We start from the raw sequence: 25,125 nt of genomic DNA, 5'->3' as shown, positions 1-25,125 counted from the left end.
AAGAAAAGACCCCCAAATGAATACACAGTTCCCACCATGAAAGAGGTAAGACAGGTGCCCCCAAGTAGGGGAAGAAAGCTGTTGGGTGCACTTGGCCTAGACTTGCTCACAGCTGAACTGCCGGGGCCTCGGAGACTGGATCTTACCTGCAAGCTTTTCAGGGCCAGGCAGGCTGCCTTCTGGAGCTGGGGGTTTGCCTTTGTCAGTGCCTCACAGTAATACAGCAAGGCCTGGAAGAGAGGGAGGGACCCCGTGAGGACATTTTGATGTGTTTGCAGTTTTAGAGGCATCACTTTTACTCCCGGACTTAAACTATAGATAAAACGAGACATTTCATATGACCTTCAGAGCAAAAAAAAAAAAAAAAAATCCATAACAATTCATGTTTACTAAAAGAACTGTCTCTGAATTCAACCCATTACTCTATCAGGTCACAGACTCTGTGGACTATGAAGCTGGAAGGTCCAAAGTTACGTTTCCAGCATTCAAGAGCCCCTGAGGTCTAGCGCAAGTGCTAAGATTGCAGAAGGGTCTGTAGGGAAGGAATGTGTCTCCACAGAAGCTGCGAGACGCTAAGTGAATCGCGTGGAAGAAAGCCACCTTCCAAAGTGCCAGGACACGGTGCACGAAAATGATACTCGACCTGGACCGGGAAGGACGGGTTAGATTTCAGCCAAAATTAAGAGTTGGACGCTTAACAGACTGAGCCACCCAGGCGCTGCCCCCCCGCCCAATTATCTTTTAAGCTGGTTTAAGACCCAGGCCCTGCGTCACCAACCACTATGTGACCGGCTCTCTACTGTCTTTCTGATTTCCTGTGACTTACGTTGACCTAATTATCATTACGTATGTACACATATGTACGCCTGTATTTATATCTATTTCTACTCTCTCAACTTGCTCACGCGTGCTTCTGGCATTTTACTTAACTTCCTGTGCCTTAGTCTGTCAATCTGCAAAGTGAGTAGAATCAAAAGCCACTCACAGGCCTTTCTGATTCTTCCACATGGCGACACACGTCAAGGACTGAAATCCGGTCTTAGCACGAAGTAAGGCCTCGATAAACAGAGCTGTAGCGTTACTGTTATTCTCATATACATCTGCGTATTCATGTATTTGTTTGTAGGAGATACAACAGTGACTCCATGTCTGTTGAAGCTCCCTAAAAGATGAAGATCTTGGATTTTTTGGTTTTTAATCTTATTTGATTCCTTACAGCACCTAGAATGATACCCTGCGCTTAGTGAGCACCCATCAACTCTGGTGCCACCATCATGCCTGGATGAAAGAGCTTGAAAGTGTAACCAAACACCTGCTGATGTGTTTGCTCATGGGATGGCACCTAGCACTGTGGTGGTCCCTCCCACTTGTGATGAGACACAGCCTAGTTTCTCAGTGCTGGACAACAGCCCCACCCTTAAATTTTTTTTAACGTTTATTTATTTTTGAGACAGAGAGAGACAGAGCATGAACAGGGGAGGGTCAGAGAGAGAGGGAGACACAGAATCTGAAGCAGGCTCCAGGCTCTGAGCCGTCAGCACAGAGCCCGACGCGGGGCTTGAACTCACGGATCGTGAGATCACGACCTGAGCCGAAGTCAGACGCTCAACCGACTGAGCCACCCAGGCGCCCCAAGAACAGCCCCACCCTTAAAAAAATATGGAGATACAATTCACATACCATAATATTCACCCTTGAAAGTGTATGGCCCAGTGGTTTTTCATACACTCACAAACCATCACTACTACCTAATTCCAGATCATTTTCTTTTTCCTTTTTTTTTTTTTTAGTAATAAAGTTTATTTTTAGTTGGTACTAAGAGAAAGGGACCAGATCATTTCCATGACTCTAAAAAGAAATCCTGTACCCTTGGGCAGTCATTCCCCTGGTCTCCTCCCTCTAGTTCCTGGCAACCACTGATCCCTCTCTCTCTCTCTGCATTTCCCTAGTCTGGACATTTTGCGGGAACGGAATCACATAACATGTGGCCTTTTACGTCTTGCACTTTCACTAGCCAGATGTGTTCAAGGTTCCTCCAGCACGAGTCAGAATTCCTTGTGTGTTGCATCATATTCCTCTGTAGGGACAGATCACATTTTGCGCACTCGTCAGCCGATAGACATTTGGACTGTTTCCACTTTTTGGCTGTTGTGAGTAATAATCATATTAAATGTCCCATTTCACTTAGGCTTTTGCATAGTTATCATCAATTGGTTTTTGACCTCCAGGGCCAGCCCTTGTGAAAATTGTAAAGTGGATGAACTTTAGCACATGATGCTTCTCCATTTTCCCCGTCCATTTCCCTCCTGTACCCCTCCTAAGAGCTTCCAAGCTTTAACCACCTAACCAAAGTTTAACCCGTTGTGCAAAGCATACATTCCAAGGCTTAACTGGCCAAAAACAACTTAAATGGTTCTTCCTCTCCGGCATGTTTGCATGACACTGACTCAAGAGGGATGAAATGCTGCATATGGGCCCGGTCAGTCCACCGCTGGTAATGGGATCTTTGTTTTGTTTTGTTTTAAAATTTTTTTTCAATGTTTATTCATTTTTGAGAGAGTGAGAGAGAGAGAGAGAGAGAGAGAGAGAGCACAAGCCACGAGCAGAGGAAGGGCAGAGAGGGAGACACAGAATCCGAAGCAGGCTCCAGGCTCTGAGCTGTCAGCACACAGCCTGACGTGGGGCTTGAACCCACAAACCGTGAGATCATGACCTGAGCGCAAGCCAAGAGTCGAACGCTTAACCGGCTGAGCCACCCAGGTGCCCCAGGAACAGGATCTGTAGATGGGACTTCTGGACCACACTGTCCCTGTGAGCATGAAGCCCGTAACTCTGCTGGCTTGAGTGGGAACTGGGCGCTGTTCCCCGGCCTGAGAAAGCATCTGGCATTTCTCTGTGCCTTGCAGAGATATACCATCTCACAGGACACGTAAGCAGCATCTTGCTCACTTGGGTTTGAGCAGTGGCCCAAGAAGAGGTGGCTGCTGTGACATTTGGATCGATAAGAGTTATTTTTTTTAATGTTTATTCTTGAGAGAGAGAGAGAGAGAGAGAGAGAGAGAGAGAGAGAGAGACAGAGCACAAGCAGGGGAGGGGCAGAGAGAAAGGGAGACACAGAATCCAAAGCAGGCTCGAGGCTCTGAGCTGTCAGCGCAGAGCCCAACGTGGGGCTCAAACCCACAAACCATGAGATCGTGACCGGAACTGAAGTCGGACGTTTAACCGACTGAGCCACCCAGGTGCCCCACAATTGGTAGGAGTTCTAAGAAGCCAAGAGAAGGTGTGCTGTTAAGCAAGAAGTCCCTGACACTGAACAGGACAGCGAGCATCTCCTCTGGCAAGTCCCAGATGATTGGAGAAACAACATCCTAACACAACGGTACAACTGGAAAGAATGGACATCTTCTACTTGTTTGGGGTGGGGGAGCAGAAGTGAACCAACCTACAACTTTTAGTTTCAGTAGCTACGGGTTTTCAAAGGTTCAAGATTTATAGAAACACCAGCTCTCACCTAGGTATTTTTATATTTGCTTTAGCCCTTCACATGTGAGTACAGAATTAATGTGCCAACGTTTGCTATTTCATACAAGAAAAAATGGAAAGAACTCAAGGTTTGGGCACGGTGGGTCCAACATTTCTAGGTGGTACCTAAGTTTCTAGCTTCTTAACTAGTGTGTCGTCTAAGCCATCTGCAAGGGGACACTCTTTCGTGGAAAACGAATCCAAGGGCATGACAATGAGAGCTGAACTGGAATAAAGAGAGAGCATGTGACCAGTGGCATGTGCCCTAAAAGTAGAAGGTGCACACAGAAGAGCCAAAGAAGGGCTGTGTTGTAACTGCTGTGGTTGCTACTGTTTTCTGTGTTGTTTTAAAATTTTTGACGTTTATCTATTTATTATAAAACTGAGAGAGCGAGTGGGGGAGAGGCAGAGAGAGGAGGAGAGAATCCCACACAGGGTCCACGCCGTTAGCACAGAGTCTGATGGGGGGGCTCCATCCTATGGACCGTGAGATCATGACCTGAGCCGAAATCAAGAGTTGGATGCCCAACCGACTGAGACGCCCAGGTGCCCCAGGCTGCCTTTATCTAAGGAGACGCTAGACCATGGGTCCTTGTCATGACCAAAGGGCACTTGTCATGACCAAAGGGCACCATGATCCCACGCACAGAAGACTGTGTCTGTATAGGCTGCTACCAGCAGCGGTCACACGCCTTTAATTTTCCTCCTCTCTTCAGTAGAGTGAGGATGATTGGCCCATAGAACAGCCTGTTGAGCAAATCCCAGTAAAAGACTGGAGCTTTGTAGGAAAGAAGAACATGAAGTCCCTGCTCTTGGGCCCAGATGACCTTAGAATGGAAGGTCTTGTGGAGACACAAACATCCCACCATTCCCCAGCTTAGCTGACACCTCAGAGAAGTTAAGTTCTTCTCAGCTGTCAACATTTGACCTTTCCCAGGACAAGAAGGGGCCAACTTTGATTTTACTGAGCTGATCTGAGGGTGGGCATGAGCTGATTTTTAGAACAACTGTTCAGATTATAAAGGGGACCGAGCTGCTGTCTGTACGGGGCCCCCGTGTGCTTGAATTGCCAATGCCTGTTACACCCGGCTGGTACTGAATTAAAGCCACGGAGGGGTCAACCTCCTCTCCTCTGGCAAAAAGGAGTGATGGCTTTCGAAATTAAAAATATTCTTGTTCTTTGACTCAATGGTTTGATGACCGATGCCAAGTCACAAACGGTGTGTGCCTGTATGCTCATCATGATATTTTTCAGAGTTGGGATCTCCACAAAGGCCCATCAGTATGGAACAAGAAAATAAATTATAGAGTATCCATACCCTGAGATGCACATTAACCCCTCAAATAGAATGAAGTAGATCAACATGTTCTAACAAGGAAAATAACCATGATCTATTACATTTAAAAACTCAGTTATGCAACAGAACAGTGTGATCTCATTTAAGAAAAAAAAATAATTATAGGGGCGCCTGGGTGGCTCAGTCGGTTAAGCGTCCCACTTCGGCTGAGGTCATGATTTTGCACTCCGTGAGTTCGAGCCCCGTGTTGGGCTCTGTGCTGACAGCTCGGAGCCTGGAGCCTGCTTCGGATTCTGTGTCTCCCTCTCTCTCTGCCCCTCCCCTGCTCACACTCTGTCTCTCTCTCAAAAATAAATAAATATTAACAAAAAAGAAAAAAATAATTATAGACGTTAGCATATGCATAGAAGAACATTAGAAGGAATGTACACCAAATCCCTAACAGTTTTCTCTGGGGGCTGGACTTATGGGCACTAAAATATTTACAGTATATTTTGTAGTTTAAATTGTGTTACAGGGTATGTATTATTAATAGGCAAAAGAAAATTATTTTTTTTATAAGAAACATTTGGCAAAATATTAATAGTAAATGATAGAAAATTAAAGAAGCTTCTGGCTTGATGTCCGTGGTTTGGGGCTTTACCTTTTCCCTGAAGTGCTCGTTTCTGGAGGCTGCGGTCAAGTACAGCATCACAGCCTCACGGGCTTCCTGGTCATCGCCAGTCAGCAGCACAGCCAGAGTCCCGAGTACTTCCTGCTGGGCTGAGAGGCTGCCGGGTGCAAGGTCACTCATGGCCTGGAGCAGTTTCTCATCTCTCAGCGACTGCAGGGTCTGAATCAAGGAAACTAGCGAGTGAAAAGAAAGCAGAGTTCACTTTCTGATCGTAAGGTAACACACTCACTAAAAATATACGACTCAAGTATACATGTAATAACAGACCCAAGTACGCAAAGTCAGCATACGACGAAGGTGATGTTTTCAGTTAGTGAGAAAAGGGCATGATTCTAGTAACTCTATTATGGTAAATGGCAAACCTTAATAGGGAGTAGCGAAGGCAGATCTCCATCTTGTACGGCCGCTAAAATAACTTCTAGATGAATTAAATAGTCAAATGTAAAAATATACAGCGAAGGAACTACAAGTAAACTGTAGTTTACTACAAGTAAAATCTTCCCGATGAGAGCCAACTCTGTTGCCGATCTTTTAGCCATACCCGTCTGGCAATCCCCTGGCCCCGAGTGACCCCAGCTTGATGTTCTCTCTGTCTGCACTCGGGCACCTGGGCCCGGATGGAGAAATCCAGCTGGTTGGCTGGAATATGGAGATGATATGATAAAAAATAAAATTCTGAGTCCCATTGGGACAAACTGACGATGTTCCATGACCAAGGACTATATTCTGATCCCTCATAAAGTACCCGGTGCAGGCATCTATTAGTCACTGAAACATTAGGATAAGAGTGTATCTGGTCAGTACAGATGGGAAATGATAACCTAAAATTCACGATCCATCAGTAGACAGCATCCACTATTCAATGGACACGTTAGTGAATTTTTGAGATTTTTTTTTTGGCTTTAATTTCCTATTTCTGCTGCTGGGGATGTTGTGGTCATTTCACTGCTTTTTAAATAAATGCCACAGCATAAGGTCTTGAGACAGTATTATGTATAAAAATGGAACAAACAAATCATGGAAAACAACCTAACTGTTCAACAATAATCAACTATATTCGCATGCACCCAAATGCAGGGATACTACAAAACTAAAAAAACTTTCAAAGAATAACATGGGATATAATATCAAACAAAAGCTAGGACCGAATGCTTTATAATAGGTCATCACAGCTTTGAAATGTCAAATCCATGTATATCCAACCAAAAATACATTAAATTTTAAAAGTAAGATAGTAGGTGATTTGAATATTTTTAGGTGTACTTTTTTGTTTTCTAGTCTTTTTTTTTAATGAGGGCCTTTTTCTTATTTAAAGGAAGAAGAAGAAGAAAAAAGACATGTACAGGGTTCGGGTTTCTCCACAGTCCTCCTCCACTCCTACTAGTAAGTAGGTACGCCTTCCCCGGGACCGTTGGCGGGGGGCTCAGGGATGTCAGCTGCTACTGATGTCATTTGAACAGTAGAGAAATCTACTCAGAAAACTGCTTTAGAGACAGTGACAAACTTAGAGAAGATAGGAAGACTGTCCTCAAGTGAGATCCTGTGGTCTCCCGCCTCGGTTCTCCTTCTAGAACTCTGGACCAGCATTTACTCATCATGAGGGCTACACAGACTCTCCTGTGTTCGGGCTGGCTTAGGCACCGGGTTGGGGGGAGAAAGTGCGTCTTCTCACTGGGATGTGAGCTCTGTGACGGACCTGTCAGTGCAGGGTTTAGCGCTCTGGAGGGAAGGGCTAAGTCTGGTGCTGAGCCAACCCGTCTACCCCTAAAGAACACACTGCAATCCCACCCCCTTTCACCGGCAGCGGTGAAGTCTGGGTGGATTTACAGAGCACAGACTGGGGAGCCAGAACCCAGCCCCTCGCTGCCTGGCTCCGCCCCCAAAGAGGTTTCCTCTCATTGCAGCTGCTTATTTTATTTTTAGCATGTGACACCACGCGAGAAGCAAGGCAATCATGAACTTCAGGCCACCCTGCGGTGCTGGTGCCCGTTCTGCAACCTCCCCGGAGACACAGCCCGAGACGTGGTTTTCCATCTCCTTTCCTGACCAACATGTCGCCCCATCTGCCTTCTCGTGAATCCCATTGTGGACTGTTATGAAAGTGCCTCCAAAAAGGGCAACGTAACACAGTACTGCCTGTAGGCTCGATCCCACAAACGGCAAATACATTCGTGAAGAAATTACATCATTAAGTCAGCTTCTGGTCAATGTCGTATCCTTGCTGCGTGATCAGGATGCTCTCGGTACACCCCTGGTTCATTGCCAAGAGGCTCACTACTGTTAGGGGTCCAGAAGTCGTTGAAAAGGCTGATCTCATCCCAGCTGTTGACTTGGGGGAAGAAATGGTTACCAGCCCTAAAAACTATGACTGAAAAGACCAGAGCTCACTCCAAATGGAGCCACCACACGGTGCAACGAAAGAACACGTCCCACCTTGCTTGGCCAGCTGGTTCAAGTAGCTCTCTAGGTCGCTCACACCGTGGCTGGTGAAGTAACCGTAATACTGGAAAACGGTGATGACTTCCGAAGAGAGGCTGGAGGGGAGCAGAGGCTCAGCCTGGTCCAGGATTTGGGACACCAGGGTTCGAAACACTGTTTGGAAGGAGAAACACAAAGAGGCTTTGAACCGCCACGAGCACTCATTCATTCCACCTGTCTGTCTTTGTACCGTGGGGTACGGCAGAGCACAGTACGTGAGACGAGCTAGTCCTCAGTGAATAGCTGGATGATTACTGGACGTACGTATACATACCTGTGTAACTGCGTTGGGTCCAGAACAGAACACTGCTGGCACCCCACCTGGTTGACTCATGCCCCCATCTCAGTGCCCCCCTCAGATCCCCCCCACCCCCACCACAGGTAACTGATAATCTGACTTCTATCACCAGGACTCAGCTTTACCTGTTGTTGAACATCATATAAATGGGATTATACAGTATATACTGTTTGTATCTGGTTCCTTTTACTCAATAAAATATTTGTGGGATTCACCTACATTGTTGCTTACAGTTTATTCTTCTTAAAAATTGCTGTGTAATAGCCTATTGTATGACTGATGCTATAAATACACAATATATACATATATACAATATTATATACATACACATTATACACACACACGTACACAACACATTTATTTTCTTGTTGGTGGGCATTTGAGTTGTTTCTGATTTTCAGTTCTTGTGAAGAAAGCGCTATGAACCTTTTTTGAGAGTCTAAGCATCTATCTCCCTTGACATATTTAGGAGCGGAATGGCTGGATCATAGGGTAGGTATATTTAGCTTTAGTAGAAATTGCCAAACTGTTTCCCACGTGGTTCCACCATGGGACACGCTCCTGTGGGTAACATTTTAATGAAAAACATATACCGCCACCTAAACAGCAACACGGACGCACAGTGCTTTTAAAAGTCACCGCTGAGACTCTGAGTTGGAACACGCTCGGGCTCTTTCTTTTCTTAGAGTAGATGATGGACAGACGACGTCTTCTCCGGAGAGTCAGCCTTTTCTCCAGGACTAGCTGCTGGGGAAGTGGTGAGGGGCAGCCCGCCAGTGCTCGCTCTCAAAGCAAACGGCGGACCCCTTCCTCCCCGCCCCTGCCCTGTACCTGGGTCTGCGAGTCCTGGATATTCTCTGTTGACGGTTCTGGCAAAGCTGGCTTCCAGCTGCTTCATCACTCTGTCAGCCGAGCTGTGGTAGACGCCCACCGGGCTGCAGCACCTCGTCCAGAATGACAGCAAAGACAGCTTTTTGCGAAATTCTGGGATGGCTGGAAAAGACGAGCAACCCCCACCCCCAACACACAGTTAGAACGAAGCAGATGAAGAGAATGCGCCTGTGTGGGGGTGGGGCAGGCATCACTGGGCCCCCCCCCCTTTTAAAGACGGTGGTTTTTAAAAGTTTTTTTAAATTTTTTTTTTTCTTTTTTTTTTTTATTTGAGAGAAAGAGAGAGAGAGCGGCGGACAGGCAGAGAGAGAGGTGGGGACAGAGGATCCAAAGCAGGCTGTGTGTTGACAACAGAGAGCCTGATGCGGGGCTCGAACCCATGAACTGTGAGATCATAACCTGAGCCGAAGTCAGATGCTTAACCATCTGAGCCACACAGGCGCCCCAAGACTATGGTTTTTACATAAAAAAATATTTACTGATTTTGAGAGACAGTGGGGGGGGGAGGGGCAGAGAGAGAGAGGATCCCAAGCAGGCTCTGCACTGTCAGCACAGAGCCTGACATGGGGCTCAATCCCATGAACTGTGAGATCAAGAGTTGGATGCTTAACGGACTGAGCCACCCAGGCGCCTCTAAATTTTTTTTTAAGTAGGTTCCACACCCAACGTGGGGCTTGAACTCATGACCCGGAGAACCACAGTCTCCTTGTTCCACCGAACGAGCCAGCCAGGCATCCCCTAAAGACTGTGGTTTAAAATTATTTTTTTAATGTTTATTTATTTTTGAGAAAGAGAGAGAGACAGAGCATGAGTGGGGGAGGGCCAGAGAGAGAGAGAGGGAGACACAGAATCCGAAGCAGGCTCCAGGCTCCGAGCTGTCAGCCCGGAGCCCAACGCGGGGCTCGAACCCACGAACTGTGAGATCGTGACTTGAGCTGAAGTCGGCTGCTCGAGCAACTGCGCCACCCAGGCGCCCCTAAAGACTGTTTTTTAACTGGAACTACGAGATTCCTCTGTAGTTGGCAGATTTTCTAAAGGGCAAGGAACTTACGACCGGGAGCTCATCTAGCCCTGGCGGCAAAGAAAACACAGCAAAGGCAAAGCTGTTTGCTTTCGGTGAGAGAAAACCCAGCAGCCCTCCTCTCGGAAGGTGCTCTCACCATCTCCCCCGCCCCCCGCCGTAACTTTCCTGCAAACCCGGCTACAGGGTCAGAGAATCACCCCTCAGGAGATGTTTCTGAAGGGGCCGTAACACATCAGGAGGTGGGCTGGGGGAGTGTGACACCCGCCTGGGGGGGGCCTCTCTGGCTGAAATGGCGAAGAGCACCGTGTAGGCAGCACACGGTCAGTGACCGTGAGGTCGTGACCTCATGCGGTTGGGACCATGAGGAGGTGCCTGGGAGCCGGGAGGACGCGAGTCACTGGCGTCCTCGGCTTCCTGTCCCCTTTTACGCCTCTCAGACACCTGCCGAGGTCACTGGCTCCCAGGAGGACTGGATGCGGGAGGCAGAGATCTAAAACGGGAACCCACAGGGAGGTCTCTTCTAGGCTGGATCTGAGCGACCCAGAGAAGAGTCTGGCTCCCCACTACCTCCACGGGATGTGTGCTGTGAACAAAGACGAAAACTCCTGTCTTTACAAAGAGCTCCGTGGCCAGACCACGCGAGTTCAAAGGCAGCTTCCCCACGTCAAGTTCTCCACCTAACCCTCTTGGAACCGGGGACTTTCCTGAGAGCCCGCCAGCGTATTTCTACCTCTTCCAAGGCCAGCTGGGGAGTGTCCTGCCTTTGCCAGTCAGCTGCTGTGGGAGCTGTGTCTTCACCAGCCACACGGCACAAGCACAGTCCCGGTCGCCGGTCCCCCCAGTGGAACCGCGCTGGCAGAAAAAGTCCGTGAGACCGCCTGCGAGGCGCACGCTGGTTCTGCTTAGACACGGGTGTCTGACTTCCGGAGGTGGGGGGCTGGCCCCATGGACAAAACCGTGTTCTGCTGGTGTGGCTCCGAAGGCTGAGGCGCAGTGTCAGCGAGATGGCACCAGTCCACGCTGCTGGGCACTGGCCACTGGCCGTTCCTCCGCTGTCATGCCTTCCTGCCGGCCCCACGGAGCAAGGGAGAGGCTGGGGGGGTGGCACACACGTGCTTACCTTCAATGACAGAACTGATGTTCCCTATGTTCTCATCGCTGACGGCTGACAGTTTCTCCATCACCTGGACTTGCCGAGAAAGCTTCTCCAAGAGGTTGCTCGCCACAAATGGGGTTTTGCTTGAGAAAACAATTTGCTGATAAAACAAAGAAGCCGCCGTGTCAATCACGCCCGCTGTTGTCAGCGGAGGTTTCCCGACCCAACCCCGTCCTTCCTCCCACGGCCGTCACGCTAAATACGCCTGCACCGTGTTCTGTTCCGGCGGGAGAACGTTCCTCGTTCTGTGCCAGTTACAACACCCGACGAAATCACACGTGTTTTTGTTGCCTCTCAACTTTTTCCGTGCCTGTATGGATTCTGGGATTTTTTCACTAATAGAGCCACAAGGTTATTATCAAGTTGAGGCTCTGTAAATCCTCTTTGCAACTTCGAAGGCATATTCAGGCTGCCTATCTGTGTGCTCACACAGATTAAAAAAAGATTGCTTTCCTAAGTAGTCATTTTTCCCAGCACGGATTTCTTTCCTTGTTTCAAGCTGGAAATGAAGAATGTGTGGTATAATAATCATGATTATAATCAAGGCTTTCTCATTCTAATTAACGAGTGCTGATTATGTACCAGGCACTGGTCTGAGCCCGTGTATTAGCTCATGTCATTGCTCACCACCACCCTAGGAGGTGGGTACTGTTGATGTTCCATTTTACTGCTGGGGAAACTGAGGCACAGAGAGGTCCAGTAGCATGCCCAAGGCCACATGAATAGTAACTGATTTCATTTGAGTGCAGGTCACAAGAGTAAAGGGCATGAGAGAGGACAGAAGTCACTTGTTGCCTGAAGGTTCTAGACCTTTCTGTGTGCCTCAGAGACCTGTCCAGTCACCTGGTGGGTATGGATACAGGGAGCTGACCTGTACTGCCATCCTCCCCTGTCTAAACCATGTAGATTCTATGCACATATGATTTCCAATCTCCGAGCCTAGTGTAGCAATTATGTGCTGATGCCTTTCACACATGTAGATACAGCAGAAGTGAACTGACTTCAGGCATAACATATGGTCCACATGGAATGCCTGTTTTTTTCTCTTTGCAATTACATTCCGAATGAAGATATAAACTCACCGATTCGGCAATGGGTGTGAGTTAGAAATTACGTTTCTAATCCTTAATCCTTCACATCTCTGTACGTGTGCCTCTTCTGTTTTTTTGATGCTGATTTTCCCCACAGTGGGGCTGACTTGTTATGACCACGGTCTGGTCTGAGTATCGGGAAGAACACTGCACTGAATATTTTTAAAATTTTTTTTAGTTTATTTATTTTTTGAGAGACAGTGCACAGGGGAGGGGGAGAGAGAGAGAGAGAGAGAGAGAGAGAGAGAGAGAGAGGGGGAGAGAGAGAATCCCAAACAGGATCCATGCACTGTCAGCACAGAGCCTGATGTAGGGCTCAAACTCACGAACTGCATTGCACTGAATATTGCTTGTCAATTAGTCTTTGAGAGAAAACATTCATTCCTTCATGGAGGAGAATTCTCTTATGTCTCACAAGATAATAACTTTACCTCTACAGTGCCAACAGGTAGTGTGCTCAGCACAGAATCAGGCAAGAGTTGTGAAAACCATCTTATTCAAGTGGTTGGATAGAGAATAGTTACAAGCAAACAACAACCCTTTCCCATTTTGGTCAGGAAAAAACCACTGTGCCTTCTGCCAGATTGGTTGTCAGTAAATGGCTGGCAAATTCAACAGTCAACAGAAGAGATCAACTGGGATGTTGGCCAACCTAGCGGTAAGAGTCGTAGTTGCCAACCAGTTTCCCACAGTGTCTGAGGTGACTCTGGGGTTGTTCATTCATGGAGGAAAAGTATATTCTCCATCTCATCACAAGTGCATTATGGAAAAAGCACACTAACCCACTTCTGGCCTCTCTGGGACCCCCCTCCTCCTTACCCTGCCTCTTGTCTGCCACTTGGTCCTATGCTCTTAGGAGCATGATTGATTGATTGATTGACTGACTGATTATTTATTTATTTATTTATTTAAGTTTTGCACCCTTCCTGTCTGGCCAATCCCCCTGAAGACCATTACCCATTTGCTTTCACATTCTCATCCTGTTCCCCACACATGCAAACAGGCTGGAGAAGACAAGCAACCAGGCGAGGAGTAAGTATTTAAGGAGATGCTTGGGGCAGGAGGTGGGGAGCACTTTGTTCAAGGGAGCTAACGCACTTCCTGCAACCAAAGAATTTCAAAATATCCGCTTCACTGTTGCAAAATCTTAACAGGTAAGTAGCCTGAAGTGAGAAGAAAAACAAGTCCCACGGCGTCCCAGAACGAGCGCCTACCTGGCAACGATAATGGCCTCTGGAACTATTCTTTCTCGCTGCCAATACGTACTTATTCAAGATCTGGGAAACCGTGCTTATATCCTGCACCCTTTCGCCTTTAGCTGTCCAGGTGGAGTGACAATATTCACACTACCGTGTGCCCTGTAACACTGGCTTTCGAAATCCACCCGTTTGTAGATGGCACAATGCAATTTTTTTTTCCCTTAGTCACGTTACTCTCTTCTCTTTTGGCAAATGATTTGAAATCAAGAGCTAACCTATTGCATGTTCGAGTGCGGAGAGCTAGGTTTCAAGGTAGAAAACCCAGGGTTCAGGGAGGATGGCCGGGGCCATCAGAACTTTCGAGTCGGCCCAAAGCGAAGCAGGCTTGTTCTCACATTCCTGAATGTTCATTTCTCTGGCAAAACTGAAAAAAGGCAGCACACATTCTTGGTGCATAAAGCGCCTGGCGTCTAAAACAGACACAGTCGCCGAGCCCACCTGAACGAGTTGGGTGCAATACTGAAGGTGCCTGACGATGGTGATGTCCAGGCTCTCATTTCCTGTGGTCAGGGGGAGGGGGCTTCCGGCCACACTGGTCCCGACTCCTGTGTCTTCTGTCAGCGCCTCGCTCAGGTGCCCCCTGGCCTCTGGGTGTACCGACCTGTAAGGGCTGAAGCAGGAAGGTGAGCGCAACGTTAGCGGTTTCTTTCAGCGGGGAAACCCCAGGTCAACCCTACGAAGCTCCCAGAAGGCCCCAAGTAGCACCTATCGCAAAGAGGCTGTCTCTAGCCTACCTTGGAAAACCGAGATACCTTTCAAAAGCTACTTCTTGATTCAGCCCAGTCACCAATGTGCCATATTAAAAGATCACACAAACAAACTGCTTCCAGAATTTGCTTCTCAAGCACAGTGGATCAGTGTTTAAAAAATTTTAATGTGTATTTATTTTTGAGAGAGAGAGAGCGAGAATGAGAGCGAGAGAGAGCACAAGTGGGGAAGGGCCAGAGAGAGAGGGAGACACAGAATCCGAAGCAGGCTCCGGGCTCCGAGCTGTCAGCACAGAGCCTGACGTGGGTCTTGAACCCATGAACTGTGAGATCATGACCCGTGCTGAAGTCGGACGCTTAACAGACTGAGCCACCCAGCTGCCCCAGCAGTGAACCATTTGTAAAGCAGGCTCACCAAGGAATCTGCTCTCATGGTGCACCTGTTACACTTTCTTGCTCTGGGGATGGGGCGCTTTGCCAAATATCCTGGGATTAAATTGTCCTCTATAGTTGTGGTTTCCCAAGAGCAATTCCATTAAGAAATAATGTCAAGGTTTTTGTTTTTTTTTTTTTTTGGCCTCAGATCAATTGCTACTAGAAGAGAAGGAAAAAGGAAAACTGCCAACAGGAGGCATGATGTTCTACCCCAGACAAAGGCTAAAAGGCATTTATTTGACTCTTCCAAGGCAGAGCTTGGTTCTGCCTCTCACACCTCGTTTACTCCCCGCTGGTGAACTGTCTAAACCTGGGATCGTGATGGGCACTTACGTTTACAAATAAATATGTTGCCTCTATGATCCAATTTTGTTCTTAAAATTAATCTGTGTGGGAAAGAGGGAAGAGCTGTCTCATTTCACACTGGGAGGACTGACGGGCAGAGGGGTTCCCCGTGGGGTCCTGTTCACACGGCTAGACAGAGACAGGGCAGCTGCTGGCTTCCGGGCTCCTGGCCTCCAGCCTCCATGATTTAAAGAGATCGTGAACCTGAGCTAAGAGGCACTGGACGCTTTACTCCACTGCACACCTGCCTCCAGGGGAAAGCACTGTGCCTGCATCCTGGCCATCAACACATATTTAATACTCACACATGGGGGTGCCTGGGGGGCTCAGTTGGTTAAGCGTCCGACTCTTGGTTTTGGCTCAGGTCATGATCTCAATTTTGTGAGTTCAAGCCCCGCATGGGGCTCTGTGCTGGCAACACGGAACCTGCTTGGGATTCTCTCTCTCTCTCTCTCTCTCTCTCTCTCTCTCTGCCCTTCCCCAACTTGTGCTATCTCTGTCTCTCTCAAAATAAATAAACTCAAAAAAATAACATAAAAAAAACACAATTTTCACAATTTTCCCTAATATCACTGAGGACATATACTAAAGTTGATCGATTCAGTCAATTTAATATCAATGTTCTATAAAACGTACAAAATCTACAAGGTTTTTGTTGTTAAAATGCTTCTGAGAGCCAGAAGAACGAAGCTCAGACTGATGTCTGACTCTGACATATTATGTAATGAGGAGACAGATTTTTGGTTTTGCAGCATTTCACAAATTCGATCAAGTTGGAGAAATCTCAGCATAGAATGCAGGGGCATCGCTTAAACATTGCATTCGTTTAGTAACTTTTGTTTGCCGTGTCCTCAGTTTGCTCAAAGCATAAATTCTAGTTCTCACTTTTTCTCTTCCTGGTTTTGGAAGAAGAAAGCCTCCAGGAACAAGAAAACCCCAAAACACTGACATAACAACACCCACAGAGAGGTTCGTGACGGCGTAACTTGAAAACCTGTTTACATAACACGGCAAAAGTAAAGAAGGTGGAAATCTGCCCTTTCCTTTGGGAAAGTGTGTGAGTGTGTGTGTGTAGTGAAGGTGAGCAAATTCCACTGTGCTTGGTTTGCTTCGTTCAAGTTACAAAACGGACCCCAGACGCTAGTGCCAAAGACAAGGTGTGGCCGCACACGGAAGGCTGATGGAGAAGGTGACAGCAATCCCCCTTCCCCTTCCCTTCCCTCCCCAGAGAAGGCCTCATTCTCCACCTGCTGGGCTGTAGAAGCCGAAGAGATCGTTACCAGTTGTTGGTCATCCCTGTTACATTCTGAGGCAACTACGTGCCCTGGACTTAAACCTGACATTGACGCGTGCACGGATGAGGTTAACGGACAGCAACTTTGCCAAAGGGAGCAAGAGATACAGGGGTGGAAAATGCAGAGCCCAACAAAATGAAGAGATAAGAAATAAGACACGCGAAGAGAGGAGAACCAGGTGCAGGTGGATCATCCAGTAAGAGGTCTCCAGACACACAGCACGCTTCGTGAATTTGGAATTCATTGCACCGGGGGCAAGTTGTCGACCCCCGGAGCCTCCAAGATATCGGTGTGCACAAAACACATGCCCATACAAAAGTCTCCCCTTTATTTACAGCGAAGAAAGGTGATTCATTTTCCCTCCGACAACACAAGAGAGGTGAACAACATTTAAAAATGGCCCTTGCCAATAAGAGGGAATTGAAAGCCAGCTGGCCATTCGTGTAGGGAGTTTTCTCTTCCTGGACATGTGCACGGGTCCCGTCTGAGAGTAACAAAGAACCACTGTTCAGAAGAGAGGTAAGCGGACGCTGACTTCACACTTACCTATTTTTCTCCGTCTCAGTGTCTGAAAATACCGAGTCCGTGCCTCCTCCAACAGTACAAACCTCATCACCGTCCTCCTCCTCGTCAAAATCAGAGGTGTTCAGGAAATCAAAGCTTTCTAAAGCACTTTCGACTGTAAGACTTAAACTGGAAGACCGGCTGCGGTTTCCGGCTGGCTTACACTGCAAAGGCAGAAGGCATCGGGGAGAAGGTCAACATATCCAGAAGCAGAAACAGAACAGGCAGCACTCGATCTGAGATGCGACACTTTCTTTTTTTCCAAGCTTTTATTTTTTGTTGTTGTTGGCATTTAAAAAAAAATGCATTTAAAATCTTCGCATTAAAAAAAAAAAAAACTACAACGATGGATTAAATGACACAGGATCTGGGATTTGTTCCAAAATGATCTGGAGGGAAATAAGTGGGGAGGAGAACAGACGGAACAAGACTGGCCGTGAGCTGACATCGTGGAAGCCGGGGGATGGGCGCACTGGGAGCCGTTACAGGATTCTCTCTACTGCTGCTTGAAAGTTTTTTAAAACATTTTTTATTTAAAAATTTTTTTTAATGTCTTTATTTATTTTTGAGACAGAGAGAGACAGAGCATGAGCAGGGAAGGGGCAGAGAGAGAGGGAGACCCAGAATCTGAAGCAGGCTCCAGGCTCTGAGCTGTCAGCACAGAGCCCGACACGGGGCTCGAACTCACGGACTGCGAGATCATGACCTGAGCTGAAGTCGGACGCTCAACCGACTGAGCCACCCAGGCGCCCCTACGTCTGCTTGAAAGTTTAAAATAAAAAGTTGAGAAAACGTTACAGCCCAGAAAGCCTTGGGAAACGGAGCTGCCGTACCCCCTGCCTAGAGCTCAACTCCAAGGAAAATACAACCAGCAGACAAATCTAGAGAGTCACGGAGTCCGTGCCAAATAGTAACCAATCTGTAACGTGTGCAGTGTCCCGAGACAGGAGCTGACTGCCCAAGGAACCTGTTCTAAAGGATTAAAAAAAAAAAAAAAAAAACAACCAACCCCAGGAAGAGAAAACTACTCAAACTCAGACTTAACTCCTACTCCCTGGGCAAGTGTATTGATTTTACATTCATGGCATATCATTTTCTTTGAGCGCTGAGGAGAAAAGGAAGGGTACAGGCCCAGCAAGAAGGGTCCCTGCTTCCTCTCCGGAACAAATCCCGTCACTTCCGTGACTGGGCCCTGGGATACTGTGGGCAAACCCATCCTAGGGCCTGGGGAATTCTGTATTGCTAGACACAGACAGAAGCAAGACAAACAGCGTAACGCCAGTTGCTACGGGCACAGAGATGGAAAGAAGTCCTTCCAAATATTCAAGAGGACGGACGTTGGGGCGGACTGAACGGGACAAGTCTTGTGAGTCAGAAGAACTACATGTCCACCCTCTCAGGCTCTCCTCGCTGACTTCGCAACACAAGGCAGGCAGCGCCTCGCGGAGAGCTGTCTCTGATACTCAAGATGGCACAAAAGCACGGGGGGAACCGTCTTTCGGTCTTTTAAATCAGAGTTGTTTCCTTCACCCTCAGTGATCTCCGTCCCAGGGGCAGCATCATTTAGTTTCTGATCCTCAAGAGGCTTTAGCATCCTAGGAATGTGAAGGGGGGGAGAAAAGAGAAAGCTTTGTCCAGCTGATGCTTTAATTCTGGCTGGATCTAAAGCCATTTGCCCCAGCCCTCAACTCGAATGCTGTTTTCAGTCTCAGACAGATAGAAGGAGCCGGTCCAGACTCAACCCACCTCTAGGGTCTTCGTTCTTAAGTAGCTATCTGCTGAACTTGACCTGGCACGGTATGGATGCGTTTACATATCGATCATAATGAAGGGAGGGACAGTAAAGGATTTTAGAGGCAGGACCGTTCTGGAACAACAGCAGATTGAAATAACACTCTGGAAAGAAATCTGTGACCCCCAGGTTTTTATAAGACTAACAGATGGGGTGCTTAGTGTTTCCTGGTGGGCCCAGATACTTCTCAGCAATCCAGATGTCTGGAAATGGGAACTGGTATCTCCACTTGCTTTCTCGAAGGCATCTGCGAGAGGTGGGGTCAGTTGTCTTTAAACTGAACACCTTTCGCCCACGAAGCAAAGCTGGTCACCTATGCGGCTGAGAGCTTGTTGGGGGGTTAGAAGATGTTTTCACTGGAGTACTAGGGCAAGCAGCATGAACACACGGGTCCTGAACGGGCACTTTTATGTTTTACAGAAGGCAGATTCGGAGCGTCCTCTCAGAGGCTATACCAACAACTGAATTAGTCCGTCATGGGCACTAGAGGATCTGTGGAGTTGGGACTGAAGTCTCATCTGCCCTGGGGACAAATCCCCCTCCAAGCTAGGGGAGCATGACTGAGAAGGCTAAGAGAGTCAGAGAAGCCTTGGAAATGTGTGGAAATGTATTTCCCACGGGCCACTGAGAAGACCACGTCTGACAAACAGTCATGCCAAGGGACACAACAGCCTTCTGTGGGTGGAATCTCGGCTCGCCACCGGCACCTTATTTTCATGCCTATTTTATAGCACAGGTCACCAAAGAACTGCTGTTTCCTGGAAAAGGACCGATTTCTTTCCTGTGTGGCAACCTTAGAGTAGCAAAGGACACAGAAGTGGCGTGGGATTCGGGACAAAATCAGGTCCTGTCTTCTTGTGCCGTGTTTTCAAAAGTTTAATCTGTATGCCCGGTAGAAACATACATTCCGGGGTAGCAACAATGATCCCCTTGTTAGGAACCCCCGCCTGTGCGGAGATCATCCCTCTTGCTCTCTGCTCCCACCACGTCCACACTGAGCTGTCTGATCAGGAACAGGGTTGAGAAGGACATCTCTGGTGGACTTGGGGGTCCCTGGCTTCTAGAACACAGCAGATGACGATCGGTGCTGGATCTATCTCAGATTCCGACTCACTGGTTGGGACAAGTCTGGAGAAGGGACTCTTTGGAGGCAGTGCCCGGGGCTGGCGGGGAGGCCTGTGGTGGGGGGAGAGGTGCGGAGGGGAGAGACCCATGGCTCCACCCATGCCTAAGTCTTGATCAGTCAGGAAGGGATCCTATCCAGTAGCATCTCAGTGACATTATGATCATCAAAATGCCTCCGTTTCACATCACATCACATCACATCACATCACATCACATCACATCACATGGGTTTACAGTGACTAACTCTGGGACCGAAGGGGCTCAGCCACTCCTCAGAGCTGTTTAATTTAACTCCTGATCGTCTTAGGTACGTCGATCTGTTGTGAGGAAAAACGAAACTTAACACGTGCTACCGGGGTGGAAAAGTCAGCGCCAAAGGATGGTTATCTATCGGTCAGGGAAAGATAGATACGCAACTTTGCACAGAAGCTGGCCTCAGACGCCTCTCTCCAAACCTAGTCTGGTTTCCCTGAAACGGTACTTACTTTTAGAATATCATCCAAATGCTTGACTTCTTGGTTCAGATCCTGAAACTCCTTATACTGCTCCTTGTGGGGCTCCAGCGCAAGGAAAAGCCCGCTGAAGGCGTCCTCCAAGCTTCCGTCCAGGAAGGATCGACAGCCTTCGGATTCTCCGCTGACCGAGCCCTCGGAGAGCAGCCTGTCCGCGGCCGCGGGCGCCTCGGCCGAGGTCAGCCTCTTCACCAGCTGCTTCGTGAGGTTTCCTTCAAAAGTGTCCAGTTCGACCGGCTTGAGCTCGGACGCCTCGTCGGACTCCCGCAGGAGCGCCTCGGCCACCTCCTTCTCTAGGAACAGGCGCTCCGGCCCGGCACCTGCCGCCGCTCGGCGCTCCGGGGGGCTCCTGGGCCCGGCTGGGGGCTCCTCCGGGGGCGGCTTGGCCTCCCGGCCCTCTCGCGAGGAGTTTCTGGAAGATGCCGAGCCGGAGTCTTCCGTGTCCTCGTTGTGGGAGGACGGGCTGCTGGGGCTCAGCTCTGCGGGGGTGATGGTGATTTCGGGGTTTGCCGCACCTGCGCTGGAGAGAGAGCCCGCTGGGTCTGGGGTGAGGGCGCAGTCCTCGTTGGGCAGGTCACCGAAGCTGAGAGACAGTGGCGTTTTCTCCTCAGCGGCCTTGCCATTTTCAAAGACGTCATCGGGTAGATTAGACTGTGGATAAAAGGCGTCTCGTTATTATTTTAAAAATTTTTAATGTTTATTTATTTTTGAGAGAAAGAGTCAGGGAGTGAGCAGGGGAGGGGCAGAGAGAGAGGGAGACAGAATCCGAAGCAGGCTCCAGGCTCTGAGCTGTCGGCACAGAGCCCGACGCGGGGCTCGAACTCGTGAACTGTGTGTGAGATCATGACCTGAGCCGAAGTCAGACGCTGAACTGACTGAGCCACCCGGGAGCCCTGACACCATTATTGTTAAATACAAATTATATGCTTGGTGTGGTTTGTGTGCAGACAAGATACGAGATCATTAAAATAAACAACCGACACTTTCATGATATTAATGTTTCATTTGTTGATTGTGTGTATGTGTGTGTGTGTGTGTGTGGCTGTGCGTGTGTGTGGTTATGTGTGTGGTTGTGCGTGTGTGTGTGGTTGTGTGTATGGTAGTATGTGTGTATGTTTGTGGTTTGTGTTGTGTGTGGTTATGTGTGGTTGTATGTGTATGTGTGTGTGTGTGGCAGTGTGTGAATGTGTGTGTGGTTGTGTGTATGTGTGTGGTTGTATATGTGTGGTTGTGTATTTGTGTGTGGTTGTATGTGTGTGTGTGGTTTGTGTGTGCGGCTGTGTGTGTGTGGCTGTGTATTTGTATGTGGCTGTATGTGTGTGGCTGTATGTGTGTGTGGTTGTGTGTGTGGTGGTATGTGTGTGGTTGTGTGTGTGTGGTTGTGTGGTTTGTGTGTGTGTGGTTGTGTATTTGTATGTGGCTGTACGTGTGTGGTTGTATGTGTGTGTGGTTGTGTGTGTGATTTGCATGTGGTGTGTGTGTGTGTGGTTGTGTGTGTGTGGTTGTGTATGTGTGGTTGTGTGCGTGGTTGTGTGTACGTGTGACTTGTGTGTGGTTGTATGTGTGTGGTTGTGTGTGTGATTGTGTGTGTGTGGGTGTGAGTGTGGTTGTGCGTGTGTGTGTGGTAGTATGTGTGTATGTTTGCGGTTTGTGTTGTGTGTGGTTATGTGTGGTTGTATGTGTATGTGTGTGTGTGTGGCAGTGTGTGAATGTGTGTGTGGTTGTGTGTATGTGTGTGGTTGTATATGTGTGGTTGTGTATTTGTGTGTGGTTGTATGTGTGTGTGGTTTGTGTGTGCGGCTGTGTGTGTGTGGTTGTGTATTTGTATGTGGCTGTATGTGTGTGGTTGTATGTGTATGTGGTTGTGTGTGTGGTGGTATGTGTGTGGTTGTAGTGTGTGTGGTTGTGTGTATGTGTGGTTGTGTATGTTTGGTTGTATGTGCGTGTGGGTGGTTGTGTGTATGTGTGACTTGTGTGTGGTTGTATGTGTGTGTGGTTGTGTGTGTGGTTGTGCGTGTGTGTGTGGTTGTGTGTGTGGTTGTGCGTGTGTGTGTGGTTGTGTGTGTGGTAGTATGTGTGTATGTTTGTGGTTTGTGTGTGTGGTTATGTGTGGTTGTATGTGTATGTGTGTGTGGTTGTGTGTATGTGTGTGGTTGTGTGTGTGATTGTATATGTGTGGTTGTGTGTGTGTGGTTGTTGTGTATTTGTGTGTGGTTGTATGTGTGTGTGGTTGTGTGTGTGTGTGGTTGTGTGTGTGTGGTTGTATGTGCGTGTGCATGGTTGTGTGTGTGACTTGTGTGTGGTTGTATGTGTGTGTGGTTGTGTGTATGTGTGATTTGCGTGTGGTTGTGTGTGTGTGTGTGGTTGTGCATGTGTGGTTGTATGTGTGTGTGTGTGGTTGTATGTATGTGTGACTTGTGTGTGGCTGTATGTGTGTGTGTGTGTGGTTGTGTGTGACTTGTGTGTGGTTGTATGTGTGTGGTTGTGTGTGTGGCTGTGTGTGGTTGTATGTGTGTGTAGGTGTGTGATTTGCGCGTGGTTGTGTGTGTGTGTGTGGTTGTGTGTGTGTGGTTGTGCATGTGTGGTTGTATGTGTGTGTGCGTGGTTGTGTGTATGTGTGACTTGTGTGTGGTTGTATGTGTGTGTGTTTGTGTATGTGTGGTTGTGTGTGTGTGGTTGTGTGTGTGTGTGTGTGTGGTTGTGTTGTGTGGCAAGAGAAAACAAAGCTCTTAGAAAGGACTTCCGGTGTTGAATCTAGGTGAAAGTTCATTAGACTATTCTTGGGTTTAACATTTTCAAAAGAAAAGGGTGGGGGAGGGGAGGCAAGTGAGCCTGTTTCCTAAAACGCAGGATCTCACAATATTTGGCAGCTGTACTTATGAATAATGCTACCATTTTGGGGGGGGAGGCATTTATCTTAAAAGACTTTACAACATTCATGCTATTTCACTCAAAAGACGGGATGCCTTGTTCTGCTTCAATTCTCATAGATTATTTTAAAAGAATCTCTACCCACAAATCCAAGCCCTTGAAAATGTTCTATTAATTTGGTAACCGTGCCACAAATAACTGAGGCCAGAAATACACTGGCATAGCTTCTGTAAAAACGGGAGACTAATAAACTTGAACATCTCCCGCGATTGCACAGCCAGAGCTGTGTCTAGAAACAGCGAGTCCTCTTGTCGAGCCCCCCCGGGCTGGGTCAAGTACACTCTGTGATCCATGAAGCAGAGCTCAGAAGGGGGAGAGGTTCCAAATATCCAGGTAACCAAGATAATTACTTTATGCGGGCATTAAAATGATTTCTAAGTCAGTTTTCCCTACGTTGCGGTCCGTGCAGGGTCTCGGTACCAAATGCTGCTCCGTGGAAAAGTTTTCTGGGTATTTGAGACCAGCTCTTTCAAAATGGATAATTTCTCCTGGGTTCTGGATTTGATATTCTAGGTAAATGGTAAGTACCACGCTCATGCCTAATTACATATAAAGCAAGGAATTACCATCATAGTTCTGGGAAGCAAAACGTTCCAGCCAGTGAAATGGGTGCGGACGGAAAGGGAGCCCCTGTGCTCCCCAGCCGTGTCTCTGGTCCCCTCGCTGCTGGGCTGGGGCCGCCAGATCCCAGCACGTGCAGTCAGTTCAACCCAAACTTTCTATTCTCATCTGGTTAACCACAGGGTGAGCTGTGTCACTGGGGCACTCCAGGAACTTCTGCAACTCAGTTTTGCCTCTAAAGAACGTTTTCTTCCGTGAATGGTCCCCGAGCGTGCTGCTCAGGGTCCTGGGGGTGCAGGGGCGGGAGTGGGCGGAGTTCTGGGAACCCCCCCCAGGAGCCGTGAAGCAGCAGGTGGGCGTTGTGGGCTCTGGGGCTTGTCTCCTTCGGTGTCCTCTGCCCTCTGTCTGCCCCCCTGCACCTTACCCCTCTGGGAGAGACAAAGGGGGAGCTTCTGGTAGGATTGGAAAAGGGCTACCCCCTGGACTTTCTCCGAGGGGATCCCTCAGGCATCTCACAGAACCCCGGGGCCCTGGCCGCACTGGGGGACGAGGGAGGCACTGGCTGAGGCAGGGGGTCCTCAAGTCCTCACCAGCCGTTTCTCTCGGGCCTCATGTTCCCAAACCCAACGCGCACCTACACGAGCGGCCGAGGTTGAGTTAGACGAAGCCGAGGTGCTCTGCTCAAGGGGACTCCCGGTGTGCCAAGGGGAGCCTATAAACGGGCACACGACAGTACGAGCGCGTGTGCGATAACTGAGGCGTGACACAACAAGGCAGGACCCCTGCACGGGGATGGCTGCCGCCTGGGGAACAGGAGGTCCCAGAGCTCAGCCCTGCAGGATGGGGAGGCGGAGGCGAGGAGGAGGGAGTGCGTTCGAGAAGGAACGTTGTGTGCACAAAGATGGCAGCTCACGGAGGGTGTGGTGGGGTTGGAGAACGGTGGGGAGGTCAAGGGGCTCAGGCAGAGGACGAAGACTGGTCAATGGCAGGCGTGGAAAGCCGGGCCGAGGAAGAGCCGCTCGGAGGCGTCTGCCTTTATCGAAAAGGCTACAAGAAGCCATCAAACTCTTGTTTAAATTACGCTATTAAGATCTCTACCAACTCCCTCCACAACTTAAAGCAGGCGAACATGGATATACACGTGATATCCGTGGTTACGTATACAATT

At 48.5% G+C, this 25,125-nt stretch overlaps 1 protein-coding gene across 7 annotated transcripts in view; it reads right to left on the bottom strand.

Annotated features, from left to right (window-relative positions):
* RIPOR2 (RHO family interacting cell polarization regulator 2) overlaps nucleotides 1-25,125 on the bottom strand; it is a 232,957-nt gene that overhangs the window by 10,410 nt on the left and 197,422 nt on the right. For 6 of the 7 annotated variants that reach the window (XM_045057051.1, XM_023253612.2, XM_023253604.2 and 3 more), the window contains 8 exons: nucleotides 20,439-21,116; nucleotides 17,019-17,200; nucleotides 14,129-14,300; nucleotides 11,305-11,440; nucleotides 9,101-9,262; nucleotides 7,927-8,085; nucleotides 5,464-5,666; nucleotides 147-230 (listed from right to left, as the gene is read on the bottom strand). In XM_045057051.1, coding sequence (XP_044912986.1) covers nucleotides 147-230; nucleotides 5,464-5,666; nucleotides 7,927-8,085; nucleotides 9,101-9,262; nucleotides 11,305-11,440; nucleotides 14,129-14,300; nucleotides 17,019-17,200; nucleotides 20,439-21,116 — 1,776 coding nt within the window. Of the gene's footprint in view, nucleotides 1-146; nucleotides 231-5,463; nucleotides 5,667-7,926; nucleotides 8,086-9,100; nucleotides 9,263-11,304; nucleotides 11,441-14,128; nucleotides 14,301-17,018; nucleotides 17,201-17,715; nucleotides 18,622-20,429; nucleotides 21,117-25,125 lie in introns of those variants that run through there. The other variant, XM_023253613.2, reaches the window with a different exon arrangement.

Source organism: Felis catus, chromosome B2 (assembly GCF_018350175.1).
Source record: "Felis catus isolate Fca126 chromosome B2, F.catus_Fca126_mat1.0, whole genome shotgun sequence".
NCBI classification, from domain to species: domain Eukaryota; kingdom Metazoa; phylum Chordata; class Mammalia; order Carnivora; family Felidae; genus Felis; species Felis catus.
Note: the sequence above shows the minus strand (reverse complement) of the source record. Positions and strands in the feature narration are given on the sequence as shown.